The 18,246-nt window shown below is 42.6% G+C and overlaps 6 protein-coding genes across 9 annotated transcripts; 2 read left to right on the forward strand and 4 right to left on the reverse strand.

Annotated features, from left to right (window-relative positions):
- Positions 1 to 107: 107 nt before the first annotated feature.
- LOC115621408 lies at positions 108 to 2,112 on the forward strand. 2 transcript variants are annotated; one of them, XM_030515052.1, is made up of 3 exons: positions 108 to 1,413; positions 1,482 to 1,535; positions 1,993 to 2,112. In XM_030515052.1, exons 1-3 carry the CDS (start codon positions 148 to 150, stop codon positions 2,059 to 2,061), a joined length of 1,389 nt encoding a protein of 462 aa, XP_030370912.1. In that variant the 5' UTR covers positions 108 to 147; the 3' UTR covers positions 2,062 to 2,112. The 2 variants fall into 2 exon arrangements, with proteins under 2 accessions (XP_030370912.1, XP_030370913.1); XM_030515053.1 differs by lacking the exons at positions 1,482 to 1,535; positions 1,993 to 2,112 and having other exon boundaries at positions 108 to 1,042; positions 1,113 to 1,300.
- Positions 2,113 to 2,249: 137 nt separating this feature from the next.
- LOC115621271 (chromobox protein homolog 1) lies at positions 2,250 to 3,184 on the forward strand. The gene has a single exon (XM_030514871.1). The coding sequence runs from the start codon at positions 2,308 to 2,310 to the stop codon at positions 3,010 to 3,012; it is 705 nt and encodes a 234-aa protein (XP_030370731.1). The 5' UTR covers positions 2,250 to 2,307; the 3' UTR covers positions 3,013 to 3,184.
- On the reverse strand, positions 3,023 to 4,129 carry LOC115621270 (mitochondrial GTPase 1). The gene is made up of 2 exons (XM_030514870.1): positions 3,912 to 4,129; positions 3,023 to 3,850 (listed from the first exon to the last, which is right to left on the reverse strand). The coding sequence occupies exons 1-2, from the start codon at positions 4,105 to 4,107 to the stop codon at positions 3,069 to 3,071; spliced, it is 978 nt and encodes a 325-aa protein (XP_030370730.1). The 5' UTR covers positions 4,108 to 4,129; the 3' UTR covers positions 3,023 to 3,068.
- Positions 4,074 to 5,521, reverse strand: LOC115621267 (O-glucosyltransferase rumi). 2 transcript variants are annotated; one of them, XM_030514866.1, is made up of 3 exons: positions 5,358 to 5,521; positions 4,248 to 5,302; positions 4,074 to 4,180 (listed from the first exon to the last, which is right to left on the reverse strand). In XM_030514866.1, the coding sequence occupies exons 1-3, from the start codon at positions 5,491 to 5,493 to the stop codon at positions 4,085 to 4,087; spliced, it is 1,287 nt and encodes a 428-aa protein (XP_030370726.1). In that variant the 5' UTR covers positions 5,494 to 5,521; the 3' UTR covers positions 4,074 to 4,084. The 2 variants fall into 2 exon arrangements, with proteins under 2 accessions (XP_030370726.1, XP_030370727.1); XM_030514867.1 differs by having other exon boundaries at positions 4,179 to 5,302.
- On the reverse strand, positions 5,521 to 6,995 carry LOC115621268 (O-glucosyltransferase rumi). 2 transcript variants are annotated; one of them, XM_030514869.1, is made up of 2 exons: positions 6,981 to 6,995; positions 5,521 to 6,682 (listed from the first exon to the last, which is right to left on the reverse strand). In XM_030514869.1, exon 2 carries the CDS (start codon positions 6,612 to 6,614, stop codon positions 5,589 to 5,591), a length of 1,026 nt encoding a protein of 341 aa, XP_030370729.1. In that variant the 5' UTR covers positions 6,615 to 6,682; positions 6,981 to 6,995; the 3' UTR covers positions 5,521 to 5,588. The 2 variants fall into 2 exon arrangements, with proteins under 2 accessions (XP_030370729.1, XP_030370728.1); XM_030514868.1 differs by lacking the exon at positions 6,981 to 6,995 and adding an exon at positions 6,753 to 6,937.
- A 3,499-nt stretch (positions 6,996 to 10,494) lies between these two features.
- LOC115620290 lies at positions 10,495 to 17,988 on the reverse strand. The gene is made up of 3 exons (XM_030513467.1): positions 15,933 to 17,988; positions 13,579 to 15,534; positions 10,495 to 13,161 (listed from the first exon to the last, which is right to left on the reverse strand). The coding sequence occupies exons 1-3, from the start codon at positions 17,968 to 17,970 to the stop codon at positions 10,859 to 10,861; spliced, it is 6,297 nt and encodes a 2,098-aa protein (XP_030369327.1). The 5' UTR covers positions 17,971 to 17,988; the 3' UTR covers positions 10,495 to 10,858.
- Between the last annotated feature and the right edge of the window lie 258 nt (positions 17,989 to 18,246).

The following is an 18,246-nucleotide window of genomic DNA, read 5'->3' on the forward strand; positions in this document are numbered from 1 at the left end:
GGTCAGCGGATGTTTCGATGACATTTAAGTATTGGTGTCAACGGACTGCGGTGATTGCCAAACATCTGTGCGTGCCCGGAATTTTCAATAGTCGCTCATTTTATCTCTCGTGGACTTGGATTTTAATTCTAGCAGTTGTCGTTAAAAATGAGGCGATCCAAAGCACCATCTATACGCAAGATGGCCAAAAATACATCCTTTGACTCGAACGCAAATGTGAATAGTTTCCGTTCTCCAAGCCCGCCAATGCAGTGGGGCACATCTAATGGCTATCAGCATTGGGGTCCGAAAAACTATGAGGACAATGAAAACCCCCTTAAGGATAAACGTATTTTTCGCATTCTTTGGCGCAACATTTCCAACAGAAAGCATAAAATTTGGAATGGAGACGGCACCCTCGAAGTGACAGCTGCAGATGCAACTTTAAAAGACCACACAGGCAAAATAATGGGCGCATTAAAAACCTTTAACTTTAATCCAAGGGATTTTAAAGAACATGAGCTACTACAAATCGCTGGTAAGGAAGTGGAGCTGCAAGAGGAGTTTAAAACTATTGAAGAGTGTGTGGCACAACGAAAACAAGAGATAGCATTGGCCTTCCATGTCGAGAGCGATGACGAAGAAAACAACCACAATCGACCACAAAAGGTTAACATGCTTAAAGCGCCCAAACGAGCTCCCGTTGCCCGTGCCCTAACGGAGTATATTTGCATGCTGCGTCCGGCAGAACTGCAGCTGTGGGCATTAAAAGTTTGTGAACAGTATGCTCAGGCAATGCCTGCCGGCCACCAATTTTCGGATGACATTGTCAACATTTCGCGTTGGATTTGTGACCACCCCGCAATAGTCAAAAACCATGCCAATCCCACATCGCAGCTGATGCTAAGACTCTTAGAGCATCTGCCACCTGCGAAGGAAATGCAAATATATGATTCCGCTAAATTTGAATGCATTTGTTCGCTGTTAGACAATTTGGTTGTGGAACATGGCGAAAGGTGTGCTATCATTGCTACGAACGCGGAGATCTTGGACATAATCAAAGGTTATTGCGAATACTACGGCATAATTCATATAAAGATTGATACTAATATAGATGTCGCGCGCTTTAACAGATCCACATCAGATGTTGAAGCCCCTATGGTTGCTTTTTTAGATTCTCGCAAATTGCCTACACAGCGCTTACAGAACTGTGCAAATTTGATAGTTTATAATAATGATCTAACTGAAGCAGACAGGTCATTATTGATGCCGGTTCAAGCTGTTACTAAGATTTACACACTAATCACTACCGGATGTATAGAGGAGCGTCTTTTTCAGCGAAACTTCCATTTGGTCGAAGACGAAGACCCTATGGATATGCTGCTGCGTCCACCATTGCACCCAACACATGAGATGCTCGCAAATAGTAATAGTGTACTTGTCAATTTTTAATTTTTTATGTACTTTGGACAACATTGTGTTTATTTTCCTTTTTTTTGCAGACCCTTCGCAATTGGACCCAATGGCATCCACCCTATAGCGCTGAATTGTTAAAGGTATTATGATATTTTCATATAGTGTTGTAACACATAAGCGGCTTCCAAATTTGTATATTCTCCGGTGGAAGATTTAGTTAGGATTATTTGAATGGTAGATCATAGGTACATACATACTTGTATCATGCATATCATGGAACTAATCCATATTGTCCGTCTATTTTAATGCTTGTTTTTTAATTAATTTAATTTTTAATTATTGTTTATCATATATGTATGGAGTTTTCATACAAACAATATGATTTAAGAAGAGTTTTTGTTTATGTATTTGTTACAACTTCAGGTAAGACAGTATTTAAAACTTTAAATAGCAAATATTTTTCAGAATTTGTTATGGACCACGACCCTGGAGGAATATAATTTGGGTTGTACGACTTAGTAAAAGATAAATACCTTCGGCGCAGCCGAAGATCACCTTTTAGATTGTTTTATTTTAATAAAGTGTTTTATTTTACAGGCTGCGTGTGTTAATCCAGAGCTTGAATCTTTAAGCTGTGTTTTTTCAAAACAAACCGATATTGCATAACAAATGTATTCAAAATTGTTTTTAATGATATCAATAAATTGTACAAAATTACTTGTAGGGCATTCAAGATATAAATAAATCGTTATAACTATTGTATGTGCTATGGTCTTTTTGAATGTTTTGGCATATGCGGTCACACTAAAAAAAAATCTATCGGGAATGCGGCTAGAGATGGGCGTTGTTTCCAAACAATAAAATTGACATTGTTTTGGGGTGCAACTACAAGTATATTAAAGAATATAAAATATGGTTAAAAACGAGCCCAATTTTGTGGTGGAGCGCATTATTGACAAGCGTATCACTGCCGATGGTAAAGTAGAATACTATATAAAGTGGCGTGGATATCCTTCGGCTGACAATACTTGGGAGCCTGAGGAAAACTGCGACTGCCCAGCCCTAATACAAAGGTTCGAGGAGTCGCGAGCCAAGTCGAAGAAGCGTGGCGAAAAAAAACCAAAATGTGAAGAAATAATAAAGCCTCGCGGCTATGAAAGATGCCTAGAGCTGGCCGAAATTATGGGCGCCACGGACGTAAGCGGCGATATTAAGTACTTGGTCCGGTGGATGAATTGCGACGAATTCGATTTAGTCGCCAGCGCAGAGGTGTCTGAAAAAGACCCACAGATGTTGATCGAATACTATCAGAAGATGGCTCCGTACAACAGTTATATTGACAAGCGGATGCGCGGGGTTCCCGAGGAAATACGCGTAATAGCTGCTCAAACTGGTTACGCTGTGGTGTGTCCTGCCAACGAGCCCGTCGAGCCTGTCGCTGAGCCCTCCCTTACCAATTTGGACAACAGTCAGTTGGTTGAGCAGCCACAACTAAAGATGGCAGAGCAGAAAAACGATGATGTAGACACGGCAATGGATACCGTGGGCGTTTCGTATTCAATAACTGTGCCAGGAGTCGGAAATATTCCTATTGATGTACCCATGGGAGATGAATAAGATCGAACAGTTGTAAACAATAAATTTTTAATCACTAGCATTTATGTAATTAAAATCTAATTTATATTTAAGTGTCCATTGTACTCGTCCAAGTTAATGTCACCCAGTTGACCAGTGCGGAAGAAACTAATGAACTTTCGTGCTGCTGCCAATAAATTTGTCATCACTTCTACTTGACCATTGTACTGCTTGACACGATGAAACATTTCTTGTTTATGCGCATACTCTGCAAGCACAGAGCTGATGCTATCGTTTGGGCCGCTGCTCAATTCAAGCTTCTCCACGTACTCATACCGTTTGTGTTTGTTTAGCCAGTACAAAAGGTAATCGGCAATAAGTTCCTCACCAACTATGTGATCGGGCAGGCAGCCAACTAGGGCAAGTTTCATTCCCATTTCATCATCTTTTATGGAGGGCTGTAGAATTCCTGGTGTGTCGATCATATAAACAGGTGGATTCTGCTGTATTTTAATGCGTTCTCCCACAGCTCGTGTAATTCCTGCTTCGGCACCAACTCGGGCGGCACTTCGCTTCTTGAGGTGCACATTTCGCAGCACATTAATAATTGAGCTCTTACCTACATTAGGTACACCAATTATCATAATATTATGATCAGCACTCTGCGCACGATTGTAGCGGCTGCTTTCAGACACCAACTTGGTTGCTAGCGGTACAATATTCGAAATACCAGGGTAGCGTTGATCCTTGCAGTTGGAGAAGAGTATGTTTTTAAGTTCAGGCTGTAGTGTGCGCAGCTGCCTTACAACTGCATTACGTTGATTGGCCCCCAATAGATCTACTTTATTGAGAATCAGGATGTGCGGCTTGACACCGTTCCCTGCAAAAAAAATAATCAGCATTAAAATCGTATTTTTATTATTTAAGGATATAAGATCAACCTGTTATTGTGTCAAAAAATTGAGAATTGCGTCCTGAAATTGGTATGCGGGCGTCGTGTACTTCAACAATACAGTCCACATTGCGCAGTTTATGCTGAATCTGTCCCCTAGCTTTGGTCATGTGACCAGGAAACCAGTTGATTCGTTGTTTGGACGGCAAGTGGAAAGCCTTTCTAAACGGATTCAGTTGGGCCATGTCTGCCTGCCCCTTGATTCCGGCTGATTGTTTGTGACGTCACAGTTGACCGTGCAAGAAAAATGGGGCAACACTGGCAGCGCCGGTAGATATTAGTTTATGCTTGCATTCCAGAAATGCTGCAGGGCCGTGTGAGTTACCTCGTAAAATTCCGGCTCCAGCTGAGCGTCGTAGGTCATTAGCTTGGCATATTCTAATAGAAGTTGCCGCCAATAGCACTCAACATCCCGCATTTTCAAATGATTCCATATAAAATCGTAGCCCCGCTGCGCTATCTGCTCGGCAAGTTCATCGTTCAAACGCAGGTACAAAATTAATTCCTCCAAATCTTCAGCTGTGGCGTTGCTGGACACTGGCACATAATGCACCCAAGGTTTGAGTGCAATATAAAAAAATTCTTGCCACTCCTCGCCAACATGCAAAACCAAAGACTTGCATAGCAAAATGTGGCGGAACCGAAAACTTGCTGTAACTCCTCGAAAGTTGAACAAATATTTAAAGCCACAATGTCCGGAGAAGGGCATCTCGGGTACAAGTTCTGCGTCCAGCGACGACGTGGACTTGTCTGATGTATGCCTTGTGTACTGAGCATCAACTAGATCTGGTTTACGTTGTGAAAGAAGAACAAGACTATCACGCTCTTTGGAAGAACGGGACCCACGGAAAAAGGCAATCGGTTTTTTACTTTTCCAAGGCAGGCGCGAGGCTACAGCAGAAAGATGGTGACGCATTAAGTCCCAACGCCCTATACCGAGCGGATAAAGCTGCAGAGTAGGGCCTGATTCAGACCAAAATGACCATGCTGGATACATTATATCGAGATGTTGGCTGGTAATGGAATAAGAGAGTACCGGCCCGCTTAAACCAGACAGAAAATGGACCTGTGGCCAGTCGCACACATTTAAAACAAATTCCATATTGGGAAGCCCAGTCACGACATCGAGGAGAAAGTGCTCGACATTGGCACACCGTGACGGATAAGTGCAGTCCGGATGTCGGTACAGCCGTCCATTGAGGACCTTATATAATGTGCCGAACCGGCGAGACTGGTTAATCATTTTCTGTGTAATTCCTGTAACGGCATAGCTCTCCAGATCTCGCCTAATGTTTAGTACATAACAGATGCACTGGGTTTCGCTGCACGGTGTGTAATCCTGCAGTGCAACTAGTATGTTAGGCACCAAATCAAAGTTAACTGGGAAACGTGCAATGATTAAATTTTAGGTACACAAATTGGTGGCCCTACTTACACTTCAACCTATCTCCGCTGTCAGGGCATTGCGGCTGCAAATTGCTGCATTTATTCTCGGGCTCTGCCCAAGTACTACGTAACATGAGCAACAGCAGCAGCACCAAATCTAACCGAATTGTCCTTGTGCCGGCCATTTAAGTTGTATTTCTATTTAAACATAGTTTTCAAAAGAGGGTAGAAAATAGGTTGTATTTTAAATTACATACTAGAAAATTTTAAATAACTAACATTACAACTCAATCTTTGTGCTGCCTATAGGGATCAGCTTGTTGTCCCGTTGCACTTTGTACCTAAGCAGTTTGGAGTAGCGCATAAGTAGTTTGCGCCAATAGCATTCCACATCCTGCATCCTTAAATGCTGCCATATAAAATCATAGCCTCGCTGCGCAATTTCTTGAGCCAGAGCGTCATTTTGCTTGAAGTACATTATCAGATTCTCGTATTGCTCCTGACTGGGGTAGCTATCTAGTGGAATGTAATGGACCCATGGCTTCAACTGATCATAGAAGAACTCTTGCCATTCGTCTCCTACGTGAAATACCAGGGACTTGCACAGAAACAGATGTTTCAGTCGAAAGCTGGCTGCCACGCCACGAAAATTGAACAAGTATTTGTACTTGCAATGGTCCTCAAAGGACACTTCCTCCGCAGGTGGGGCATTTAGAGTATCCTTTGGCGATTTCCAAGCCTGGTTCTTTGTGTATTCTGCGGCCACTAACTCAGGCTTTTGGCGCGACAGCAATATAAGACTATCACGTTCCTCTGAAGTGCGTGAACCGCGGAAAAATCCAAGTTCCAGTTTTTTGCTCCACGGAATATTGGCTGCACTTATTTTTAAATGTTCACGCATTAAGTCCCAGCGGCCAATGCCCGTTGGATGTAGCTTGGTAGCTGGTCCACCAGCCCAAAAAGTCCAAGCGGGATACATTATGTCACGGTAGGCTTTGGTCTTAGAGAAAGAGAAAACAGGTCCCAGGTTATCCCAAGCGGTGTTGAGTTGTGGCCAGTCGCGCGTGTTCACTACCAGATCCATGTTGGGCAATATATTGAGCAGCTTAAGAAGAAAGTGTTCAATGCCGCTACAGCGTGCTGGAAACATGCAGCTTTCATCCCGGTACAGTTTCTTTTCATAGATCTGATATCTTGTGCCATACTTTTCGGAGTTTTTGATCATCTGTCGGGTGACACCTGTTGATTCAAAGGATGCCAGATCGCGATCGATCACCGCTTCATGGCAGGTGCAATTTAAGTCCATCTCATCTTCGCTGCAGGGTTTGTATTCCGCGAGAGCATTTTGTACGTAAGCCGAAATTTTACTGTCAACTAAAAGATAAAGGTTTATTTATATGTATGGATATTAGTATATGTACATTAGTTCATTGTTTTTTTTTACCATTGCGGATTGAGGGCTCTGCACTATATATCTTATTATCCACAGCAATGCTCTCTTTACTTAAGCAAAGTAATAGAGCAATAAAATAAACATTTATGTGCATTACTAAAAAAAATACATATACAAATTTGGCTGAATCAATGTGCATTGGTGTGGATACACTTACAGTCCAACTGGACAAACCTGTTTGGCAATTCAGCTGACCGTTCGTTAAAATTACATGCTTACCGCAGAAAAACAGCAAGCTATAAGTGGTAACAAGTCTGTACTGGCCACTCTAATCTGGTAACAGCTGCCAATCTGACAATCTCTTTATGGCAAAAAAATACCAACTAAATTTGTACACACTGGCAGATACTCATCGCGAAATATATCAAACACGTCGAAAGTTTCCTGTCCGTGAAGAAAAAATAAAAATACGAAATCGCCAAATTACTTTTATAAATTCAACGAAACGACTAATAAATAACTCGCTCTAATATAGAGTAAATGTGCTTAGCATGGAATATATATTAAACGCGAGTGAACAGCACAACTTCATTCCCATTGTTTAAAATTTACAGACCTATTTTGCAACAGTGAGGCGAATCTTATACGCTCATTAGCAAAATCTGGCTTAATTAAAAACATTTATTTATCTGTAAACTATCGCACAGCTGTGGAAGAGAAAATAAGTAATAAAAACGTAATTTGGCCACGAAATTTGTGCGTATATACATACATATGTACATATGCTACATACGTACATATATAAGCATGTATGCCTTCAACTCCAGCGTTCCCATTGGAAGTGAGTGGAGGTGGAAGCGTTGGCATCAGTAAAACACCAAAAGTAAGTTGAGATAATTTCTAAATACAAAACGCAAAAAGGTAATGTCATTAAAAATTGTGCATGCACCTTGTTAGTAGGTGTATATGCGCCTCCTAATGTTCAGGTATTACGTGGGTGTGTGCGAACAACAGTTAATTGAGTGTTCATCGATTTTTGGCAAGTGTGACCACCATTGTTGCGTTTTCCTCTTATTATTGGATATGAAGTAAACTTGAAAAGTCTCAAGTTGCACTCCGCTCTCCGAACAGAAATATTGTGCTCAAACCATGAGCAATCATTAAAATTTTAAGCCCACATACGTTTTCCTTTTAAAGCTGTTGCTTCTTTATGAATACATTTGTTGTTTGTATGCATGGGCAAGTCTCACATCGAGCTTTATTTTTGGTATGCAATTGTTTATATCGTTGTTAGGCGTATCCCTTACATGTAAAAAATATATATATTTAAGATTTGTTTGTTCAAAATGATGAATTATTTTATTTTCCTAACAATTATTTTCAACATTTTCAAGATTTAATACATATTTTTGGGTAAGTTAGCAACTTTGTATTGATTCCGGTTGAGCAATGTCTCTGATTTTTTGTAAGTTTACGAGTATACCATATGTACATATGTAAAAGAGTTGGATGTTTTTCTTCGCTTCTATATTTTCAATTTAAGTGTAAAAATGCGTTTTACTAGAAACATAAAATGTATGAAACGTCTTGCGCCTTTCTTCGATTTTTGATTCTTATCAATATTGATACATATGTACATATGTACATTGATACTGCACCAGTCCTTTCAACATTTTTGAAAATGCATATATAATGCATTCAAAAATAGGTAATTGACAATGTTCCCTGCTTTGTAATATACCACCTTTCCACCTTTTTAATTCATATACATAGATAATTGTTTAATTGTTTTTACCGGCCAATTCAAGTAAAATACACTTTGGCTCAATGATTGCTTTCTTAGCGATGTTTTGTCTTAAGAGCGCCTGCGTAATGGAAATGAACGTTTTTGTGGTGTTTTTTTTTTTGTTGCAGTTACTAGAAGCTTAATTTATTGTTTTTTATCTTTATAATTGTCATTAACATATTTCAGATCTAAGACTTAGTAAACTTGATTAATCCGCATACGTAAGATACGAAGATGTATTGTAGTAGTGGTTCAAAGCTTTTAAAGGGAATATAAATAATGAGTTATTTAACAACCAAAGTCTTCTCCATTCATCTAAATAATGTTTATTGATAAGAGAAAAATCAATATGTGTACAATGCTGCGCTTCAAGCTAATATTTTGGAATGCCTGTGTTCATAGTTCATATGGTGGCTCTTTGAAGCTCGTATCACACGCCCGTGCGCCCTCACAAGATTCCAATGTATTCCATGTTGGTTTACTTAAGGCACTGGAAAATGTTGCTTTCACAGCTGGCGTTGTTGCAGCTATCGCACCACTTTTATACCATAACGGTGGTGTGAGCGCCTCAATGAGTTTTAAAGCTTTGCACCACATTGACGGTTGGGACCGTACGCTTGCTCTGCTCTCTTGCTCTCGTTTATTTTGTATCTCGTTCGAACACATACTACAAAAAGCAAAAGCATTATTTTTATTGTGGTAATGAAGTTATGTGAATTTATCGGTCAAAAATTTGTATATACCCGTTATATCTTAGATATCACGTTGATTATCACGTTTTATTCAAATGCAGCAAATCGATAAATGTGTATAAAATGGAGTTAGTAAATGTCAAATGGTTGTGAAACTCACCACACGGTCTAATACTACATGAACCGACCCTTACGTTTGTGGTGTTTCATTTACCTTCCCGTGCGTTTTGTTTTCAGCCCGTAGTGCATTACGTAGAGACGGTTTAATCTGGTTTATACTAAGTATACAATAATGAAGGCCGCATAATTCGAGAACATATGTGTATTTTACTGTATTGATTTCAAAATTTAAAAAGTGATATATCTAAACGTATTTATATGGTTTTCAAACTACAAGTATATCCTATTTTTTTCTGTACATTAGAGTGCTGTCGCGGATTTATTTTAATCAGGTAATTGTTTTGGTGTGCTTTAAATATCTGTGAATATCTATCTTTAAATCTGTCTAACCATAAATATAACATTCTTTTGAAAAATCGATTTTATATATTATATGTGCATGTAATTCTCAGCTGGCGTTTGCTCTCTTTGTAGCACGCTTCCACAGTTATTGGGGGTTGGGTCTATCTTGTTGTTGTTTCTCCACACAGGCACGCAATTTTTACAGTGACGGGCCAATGCCAAAGACTCGCGCATCTAATAAGCAAAGTTTTAAAATTGAAATAAGATTTGCAACTTTCGCAAAATATTGTCTATTTTCAATGTAATTACTGAGACAAGCTATTTTATTTTATTGCTCGCCAAATTCTCCCACCTCTTTTTTCAATCCTCCTAAAAAAGTATAGAAGAAAGCAGCACTTGTTGACTAAGTACCTATTGTTTCCTCAGTGGACAATTAAAATTTTAGACGAGCGGCACATCCTTCTCTGTATAGTTGGAAGTACATTTAGGTCGTATAGTTGATAGGAAAACTTCCAAGGAATAAGATCAAAACACATGAGTCTTTTCATGTCCCACAATAAATTTCATTGAAGTTGAAAAATTGGCCGTTACTTATTTCTAATGTTCAATTGTCTATATAATCCACCTGAGAAACAATCAGGGTTGGCGAAGCTCATAAGCATGCAAGTATAAATAAACGTATTACTTTATTGCAACAATTTGTTAAATTAACATTTACCTTATATTTTTAGAATTCAATATCAATGCCTTATGTATTTAACATAACTTTATGTTGGAACTAGCTTTTGTGTGCATTCATTGTACGAATAATAATAAGAAAAATAAATGCATATGTGTGTATGCACAAATATCGATTTGCAGATAGATTTAATAATATAGATACATATATATGCACACATTCATTGATATATTTATTAACATTTCATTTTGCACCCATTGAAAAAGTCTCACATACAACACTCAAGTAGTTTGTTTGACACATATACTATAATTAGAATTCTTTTCTTTCTTAAATGAAGGGACAGATATTTTCTTATCCAATCTATTTGTCGCTTTGCTTTGCATACTTTATGCCTTGATTGGTTGTGCTCTGTGGGCTTAAATGTCTCTTTCAAGCAGATGAATCCCAGTCTTCACAGATCTGATTGCAAGCAGGTCGTACAACCACTTTTCACACACTTCGGTGCATGCAATTTATTTTATGCTTGTTGTATTCATCAGTAAACTAAACATTTATCGTCGCTATTCATATGTGTGCCGACTGGGCAGTTAAACTCCTTGCCGAACTCCTCTGAGTTGCTTAGCGGCCCATTAACTGCCCATCGTTCCGGTGTATGCTTGGTCAATGGTAGGAAATCCATGGCAGGCTGCTCGTCCTGTCGTGCAAAGCAGCGGGTCTGTGCAAAATATATGAAAAAGAGCTGCGTGTTTGTAAAGTCCATGCTGGGCAACGTCTCCTTAAGAAGCAGATCTCTCATCTTAGGGTCGGTCAGCTCCAACCATCCGAGATAAGCGTTGAAAGCCACATTTAGTGCACTGCTGTCAGAGATTAGTTCGCGCAGTTGCGTTGCATTCTTGAAAGTTTGAGGCTGGTTATACAGATAGTTGCTGTATTGGGCGCGCTGACACTCAGTGGCATTTCGGTAGCCACTCATAGTGAGCTCGTTCCATGGTGCGGTCGCTTGGGGGTGCTTGTTCCATCCCTCGTCATCGAACGCATAGAGCAGTGCGCGTGCCATTCGCTGTCCGAGAAGAGCATATTTTAGCGCACGTGGATAGTAGTAGTTGTAGAATGGAGTCTGCAATAAGCCCAAGCCCACTGACACGGCTTGTTGTCTCGGCGCTATTTCAGCTCTCACTTCAAAAGCATCCACCGAACCATCGTTGCGCCCGAAATCGTTGCCACGGATGCGATTTAGTTGTTGCGCAGCATTGTATCTCAGCACCGACTCGAACTTTTGCCAAAAACTCTCGCCTTTTTGGATATGCAGATCCTTTAGATCAACATTCTGATAGTCTGGAAATTGCATGTGGTACTGGCTGAGCTTAGTGCGGGCCGCACGTCTGTCGTTTTCATCCAGCCAATCTACTTTGAGCTGTTGCTCGAAAGCCTTAACAAGGTCTCTGAAGATTTGCTCTAGATCGTTCTGGGCATCGACCCGATGCACGTTGTGCTGATACATCTCGCCCAGTACTTGGGGGAAGAGGCGTTGCATTAGCTTCACACAGGATTGTGGGCGTCGCGTAGCATGTTCATCTGGCGGCTGATTAAGCTCTAGCAAGGCGCGATAGATAATATAACCGGAGATGGTATAGCGGTTGTACGACTTTGCCGTTCGCACCAGGTGCGTAAGATAGGTTTGCGAGCGCAGATACACCACTTCGGTGTAGCTGGCCTCGATGATGCTTTCAACATATAATTTGAAATCTATAAAATTGTCCATTTTGGCGGTTAGCTCAGCCAACATTATGCCCGGGTAGCGAGCATTCCCTACGCCAGGAGGTTGTTGTAGGCGCAATCGGTCCTGTCCAACACGCCCACGAGCTGTGAAGCCAGGTTGTTGGTGCAATGCGGTGTCAGGCAACGTTTCATCTTCACGCATGTGCTTGCACAGCTCAAACTCAAAGCGTACAATGTCGCCAGCAAAACGTTCTGCCTCGCCCCGTTCCATACCAAACCACACTCGCATATTGTTCGCAATTTCCTGTTGTATTTTCTCATAGACCTCATCTCTTACATCAGCCATTTGTGTGGCCATTGCGCTACAATATTCCGCTGGAATTATTGTTAGCTGCGGCTCTCCCAAATAAATGCTATTGCCGCGCTTCAGGAGCAGATTAAGATCCACATCGAAGCCGATGAGGATGTCCAGTCCGAAATTCCGTCGTAGGGCCGCCAGCATTTGGAGCCAGTGATATTCGTGCTGCCATCCTGAGTTCGGCAGCTGACGCAAGCCGCCATGATCCTTTACAATCTTCATGAGAAACTTGCGTCTTTCCACTCCGTTAGCATTCACAGTAAGACATGCGTTGTAAACGTCGCGCACTTTCCGTATATTGGCCATGCTCAGCTCGTTGTATGCGTTGGGATGGTGAGGGGAAGGAGTTGGTTGTGTTAGAAAGCGCTGAAGCTGCTCCCGAATGTTTGCTTCAACTAGCTGTTGCGCCGTGCCCAACTCACCTGAGCGGAGATGGCGGGTCTGATAACGAAACCAATTTCCACAGGCGTACTCATAGAAGTCGTCGCATGGATCCACTGTCAGGTTCATGTAGCGCTGCATGTCTTTGGATATGCTCTGGCGTACTTTATGCTCTTCACGGCGCTCCGTATTTGTTGTGGGACTAACGCCTGCCGCGAATGATGTGCTCATTTGAATACCACGCTCCATGCTACTATCATAAACACGTCGGCTATGCTGGACGTGTACACTACCCACAAAGAGAGAAAGCAGAAGTAGAGCGTTCGTGGTAGTTTCCATGTTCACGTTAAAAAATTGACTGAGAAATGATTCGGTGGAAGCTATTTGTGAGGTATTATGTGGTTATCAGCAATCGGGATGACCGTTCGCGCTCATGAACTTCATAAATCGGTTCAAGTGTGCGTTGGAGGTTAGTCCGCTGGGTTATCGCTTTTGTGTGTGAAAAATATAAATATTATATTCAGTTATAACAATGAAAACAAATCGAGGAAACACTATTTATAGGGGAATACAAATTCTGATGTACTTTTATTTCTTTTTGTTTATAATCCTAGGTCTTGACTACTCTATAGATTTTGTCGCAAGTTCATAAAAGTTAGGAAGTCTATTGTGACTGATTGCTCAGTAAATTACGCATTTCTCGTGGGGATTCATAGGTGCACCCAGTGGGCAATGAAACTCGCGTGAAAAATCTGCCAAGTTCCGTAATGGTCCGTTAACAACATGTCGCGTCCAACTGTGCGACTGTCGAGCACTGTATCTTGGCATAGATCGTTCATTTTTGCCCATCAATTGTGTTTTTTCGTGATGGTCCAAGCGACAATGCTGCTGTGCATATGTTATGAAGAAAAGCGCAGTATTCGAGAAGTTCAAGCCGGGGAGCGTCTCCTTCGCTAGTCGGGCAAATTCATTGTGCGGCTCCTGTAAGCCCAGCCACATAAGATAAGCGTGAAATGCCAAATTCAATGCAGCACTGCTGCCAATTAGTTGGACCTCAGCGCTTGAATTGTGCTGCAAATAGTTAGTCACTTGTCGGTTGAAGCACTTGCTCCGGTTGTTATACTCCCAAGCTGTTGAACTATCCCATTGATCACGTTCCATAATTCCAATCGACCAGTGCATGTCATCGAATGCAGCAGCTAGCTGTTGGGCCAACAGCGGACCCAGAGTCGCAAAGCGCACAGCATGGCCGTACCGGGGATCATAGTATGGCGTCTGTAGTATTGCCCAACCCAGTTCGATGCGCTGCTGCACGGGGCGCAGCTTAATTCGTGTCTCATAGGCCTGCACAATGACGCGCGGATGAGGTAGATTGCCCTCCTGCAGTCGCTCCAGCTCATGTGCTTGGGTTTGGGCTAACACTTGTTTTAAATTATGCCAATAGTTGTTGCGCTCCAGTTGAATTTTGTAAGCCATCGAGTCATGGTATTCAGGCAAGAAAACAGCCAGATTGTCGATCTTTCTTTCGGCCACTCGCCGCGTGCCTTCTGTTACCCAACTAGCCTTCGTACTCAGCTTGAGTGCATTTTTCAGGAAAACGTACATATCCAGTAATTGTGATTTAGTATCATAGTTGACGTATTGACGGTAATAAAGTTCGCCCAATGCTGCTGGCAAATATTGCTTTGTGTTGGCCAAACAGTAAGTAGAACGCCGATGCAGCTGATCATCGACCGGAAAGCTAAGCATGGACAACGCGCGATACATTATATAGTTTGCCACTTCACTTATATTGTAGGCTTCCACCGTACGAATCAGCTGCTGATAGTAGTTTGGGGCAGCCATGTACACAGGCTTGTCGACGGGTTGGCCGAAGCTAATGCGGACATACTCGTTGAAGTCTAATTTCCCCCCGAAGAGCCGTGAAAACTCAGCCAGAGTCTTGCGCGAGTAGTTTGCGCGATAAAGTTGCAAATCTGGATCCCAGGGTGTTGACCCCTCTATGCTCCCGCAGAGCTCGTATTCGAATGTTAATATGTTTGCCGCTAAACGTTTCGATTCGTTACTGCTGAGTGCCAGCCAAGCCTTAAGATGTGCTGCTATCCCCCGTTCGATGTCTTCATACGCAGCATCCCGAATGTCCACCATTTTTGTGCCCGCCTTGCTACACAATTCCGGTGGAATGAGCATGCTGGGCTCTCCCAGGTAGATGCTGTTTTCATGTACGTTGGCATAGTTATAGCTAATGTGGAGACCAATGAGTACATCCAGACCATAGCTACGACGCAGCTTTCCCACCTCGTGCACCCAGTCGTAGTTGTGGTGATGCACGGACCAGTGGGATCCAGGTACGGCAGGAAAACCTCCGTTCTGTTGAATGAACTCGCTCAGGAACTGTTGGTGTTGCTGGCTCTGATTGGATTGTACGGTAACACATGATTTGTAAAACTCCTTGGCCTGGCGAACCAATGCACTATCTTCCCGTTGGACAGGATCGTCTAACAAACGAAGCAGATCGCTGTCGATTTGCGCTTCCAATTGCTTCTGTGGCATAAACGTGTGCTCCCAATTACCGCATGCATACTCATAGAAATCAGTGCAGGGATCGGCACTCAGCTTCATGGATCGCCGTACGATATTTGCTTTATTTTGGCGTACGGTTTCCTCGGTCTGAAAGATGGGATGGAAGGAACTGGCGCTCTTGATGCCATTATTACTTTTCGGATCGCTCAATGTATCGCTACTGTGCGCGGCTATAAGCAACGACAGTATTGTGGGCCAAATTGAAACTAACATGCTGATGCAGCGTTGGGGCTTTGCTTACTGGTGGCATTGCTCTTTAAAATCATGTTGTAAAGCTAGTCAGATAAGCGGTAGGTGAACCGGGTTATCTGAAAAACATTGATTGCGAGAACTAGAGAGAGAGAGAGAGAGAGAGTAAAATAAATCTCAGATGAACACTCTAAAGTAATCGCTAAACGTATTTACGGATGTTAATAGTTTTATTATAAGTTGTTGGCAAAATTATACACCTGTCGGTCGAACTATCATATTTATGTCTAATTATATTTCAAATCGTATTACTTGATTACATATGGATTTGCATTAATGTGTTTAGTTACATATTTGAACGGATTTTAATATATTTTGCACTTGTGGCGTTTGTTGAGCTTGTTGTCGCTGGAACAACTGTAGATATTGGAAAACTCCTGTGTATTTGAAAGCGCTGCATTAACACGCACCTCCTCGGGCAGGTAATCGAATATTTCCAATGAATCAGGATAGTCTGAGCACCAGAGTTGTGCATATGCCAGATAGAAAAGCTGGTTGTGGGAGTAGTCAAGAAGTGGCAAAGTCTCTCGATGATAGGCGTGTGCTGTTTCGGCAGAATTCTTAAACCATTTCTGATAAGCACGGTAGCCGATGTTTAGAGCACCATTGTCGGCAACGGCACGGCTAAGCATGTTCGTGTCCCGCACCAAACGTTTTTGGAACTCAACAAAAGTCTCGTACTGCTCTTCAAAACACTGAGCGCGACGACTGTAGGCGTTTTCCGAATCGCGATCCCACCAATTGTTCTGATAGCCGTGTCGGTCATATCGACGGCCTAGTCCATCAAATCCACGCAACATTTGTTGGGCCAGTAACACACCTAAAGTGCCATACTTGAGGGCGTTGGGATATGCCGGATCCCAGAAGAAGCGCGCCTGCAGAAAGGTAATGGGTATCTGAATTTTGTTCGTGGTTAACTCGTAATGGGGCAGCTTATAAACCGCGTCCTCCAACTCTGGGGCCATAAGAAGCTTGGACAGTTGTTTATTTGTACGCCACTGCAGAACGTTCAGAAAATTTGTGTAGAATTGATCCGGACGCAGGGAAAGGCCATGGACTTCCTGGATCAATTCCCGTTCGTGGTGTCCCCGAAACTGTAACTCCATAGCTTCTAGTTTAACGATGGCCTTTTGACGTGTCTCCAGTGTCAGCCAATGGAGTTCTTCTGAGGCCTGCAGGGCCTCCCGAAACACTCTTTTTATGTCGGCCCATGTGGACTGTACTTCATTGATCATTTGCATGCTGTTGTAGTTGCGATGAAAGAGACTCTCCAGCTGGTGTGGGAAAAACTCCTGTACCTGGTGCACGCACCATGTATCTGGCTGCTCGTGGTGGGGCACACGTGCGCCATCAAAGAATTCTAGCGCACGCCAAATAGTGTAGTTGGCCAGTTGAAGCTTGGGCGTTAGCTTAATTACATTCACCAGGTTCGACAGGTAGTCGTCGGGCGTCTCGTATAATTCTACATAGAGGGTGTCGTTAAAAATGAGATTGAGATAGCGACTTATGTCCACATAGCTGCCGTATGCTTCCTTGAGAACGGCAACGCTCCTTTCGCGCGTCGTCTGATCTAGAGTCAGAGAGGGGTTATGCGGCAATCCTTTGGCCAGTTGTTGCTCAATAGTTAGTACCTGGGTCGCCACCTCCTCAAACCAACGAACGCTCTGCTGGGGGAAGTAGCTGCGCAGTTTTTGTGCTATGTCGCGAACGTACTGATCGCGTATGTCACGATACTCTGCATCCAGGTAATGATGTCGCTTCCCGAGCGGTAGATTAGGGGCTCCGATTTTAAGTCGGTGTATGTTCTCCTCTTTGTAGTCGAGTATGACATCCAAGCCAATAAGGATGTCCACACCCAAGCGTCGCTTTAGTGCGGCAATTGTATTCAGCCAATCGTACTCGTATTGATACCACGAGGGCACTCGTATGTCCGGCCATCCGCCGCGAAAATCAATAACTTTGAACAAGGCGGACAGCTCGGATTGTGTGTCATTGGCCTGAGCAGTGCAGGAGCCAAAGAAGTGCTTCAGCAAGCGATCGGCACTAGTGTCAAAGCTGTGCATGGAGCTCTTCAGCATTTCGGCACTCTTCCGCACGTACAGCACCTGAAGCTGTTCCAGGTAATTGGTCTTCGTGTTGTGTAAACGCGCCGGGTGTAAGCGTTTCCAGTTGCCACAAGCGAATTTGTAAAAGTTGTCGCATGCCTCGTGCTTCTCCTCCTGCATGTATGCCTTGAGGTGTGCGGCCTTAGCCAGGCGCAGGATGTCAATGGTATAGTTAGTGGCTAAAGGATGGCACCAGGTTAGAGCCAGGAAATGGCATGCAGCCAGAATGCCTAGCAAATTGCCAGCACTCATCTTTTTTCTTTTTGCGTGTTGTTGTGCACGATGTCGAAACGAAACTGATCTCTAATCGACCTAGACGTCGAATTTTTACTTGAGCGGAGACTATCACCGTCCCTGTCTGCTTATCTTCGAGGTCCGCTTGATTAGTTAATTAGTTCTATTAACCGTATTGCAGCAAATTCGTTTTCTTCTGCCCACGTTTTTGTCTACTCGTATTTGTGTCAATTATACAAAACTCATTGCAAGTTACGGGTTGACCTAAATTATTCATTTACATTCTACAAGTCG

The sequence above is a fragment of the Scaptodrosophila lebanonensis genome, unplaced genomic scaffold (assembly GCF_003285725.1).
Source record: "Scaptodrosophila lebanonensis strain 11010-0011.00,11010-0021.00 unplaced genomic scaffold, SlebRS2 tig00000024-arrow-pilon, whole genome shotgun sequence".
Taxonomy (NCBI): Eukaryota; Metazoa; Arthropoda; class Insecta; order Diptera; family Drosophilidae; genus Scaptodrosophila; species Scaptodrosophila lebanonensis.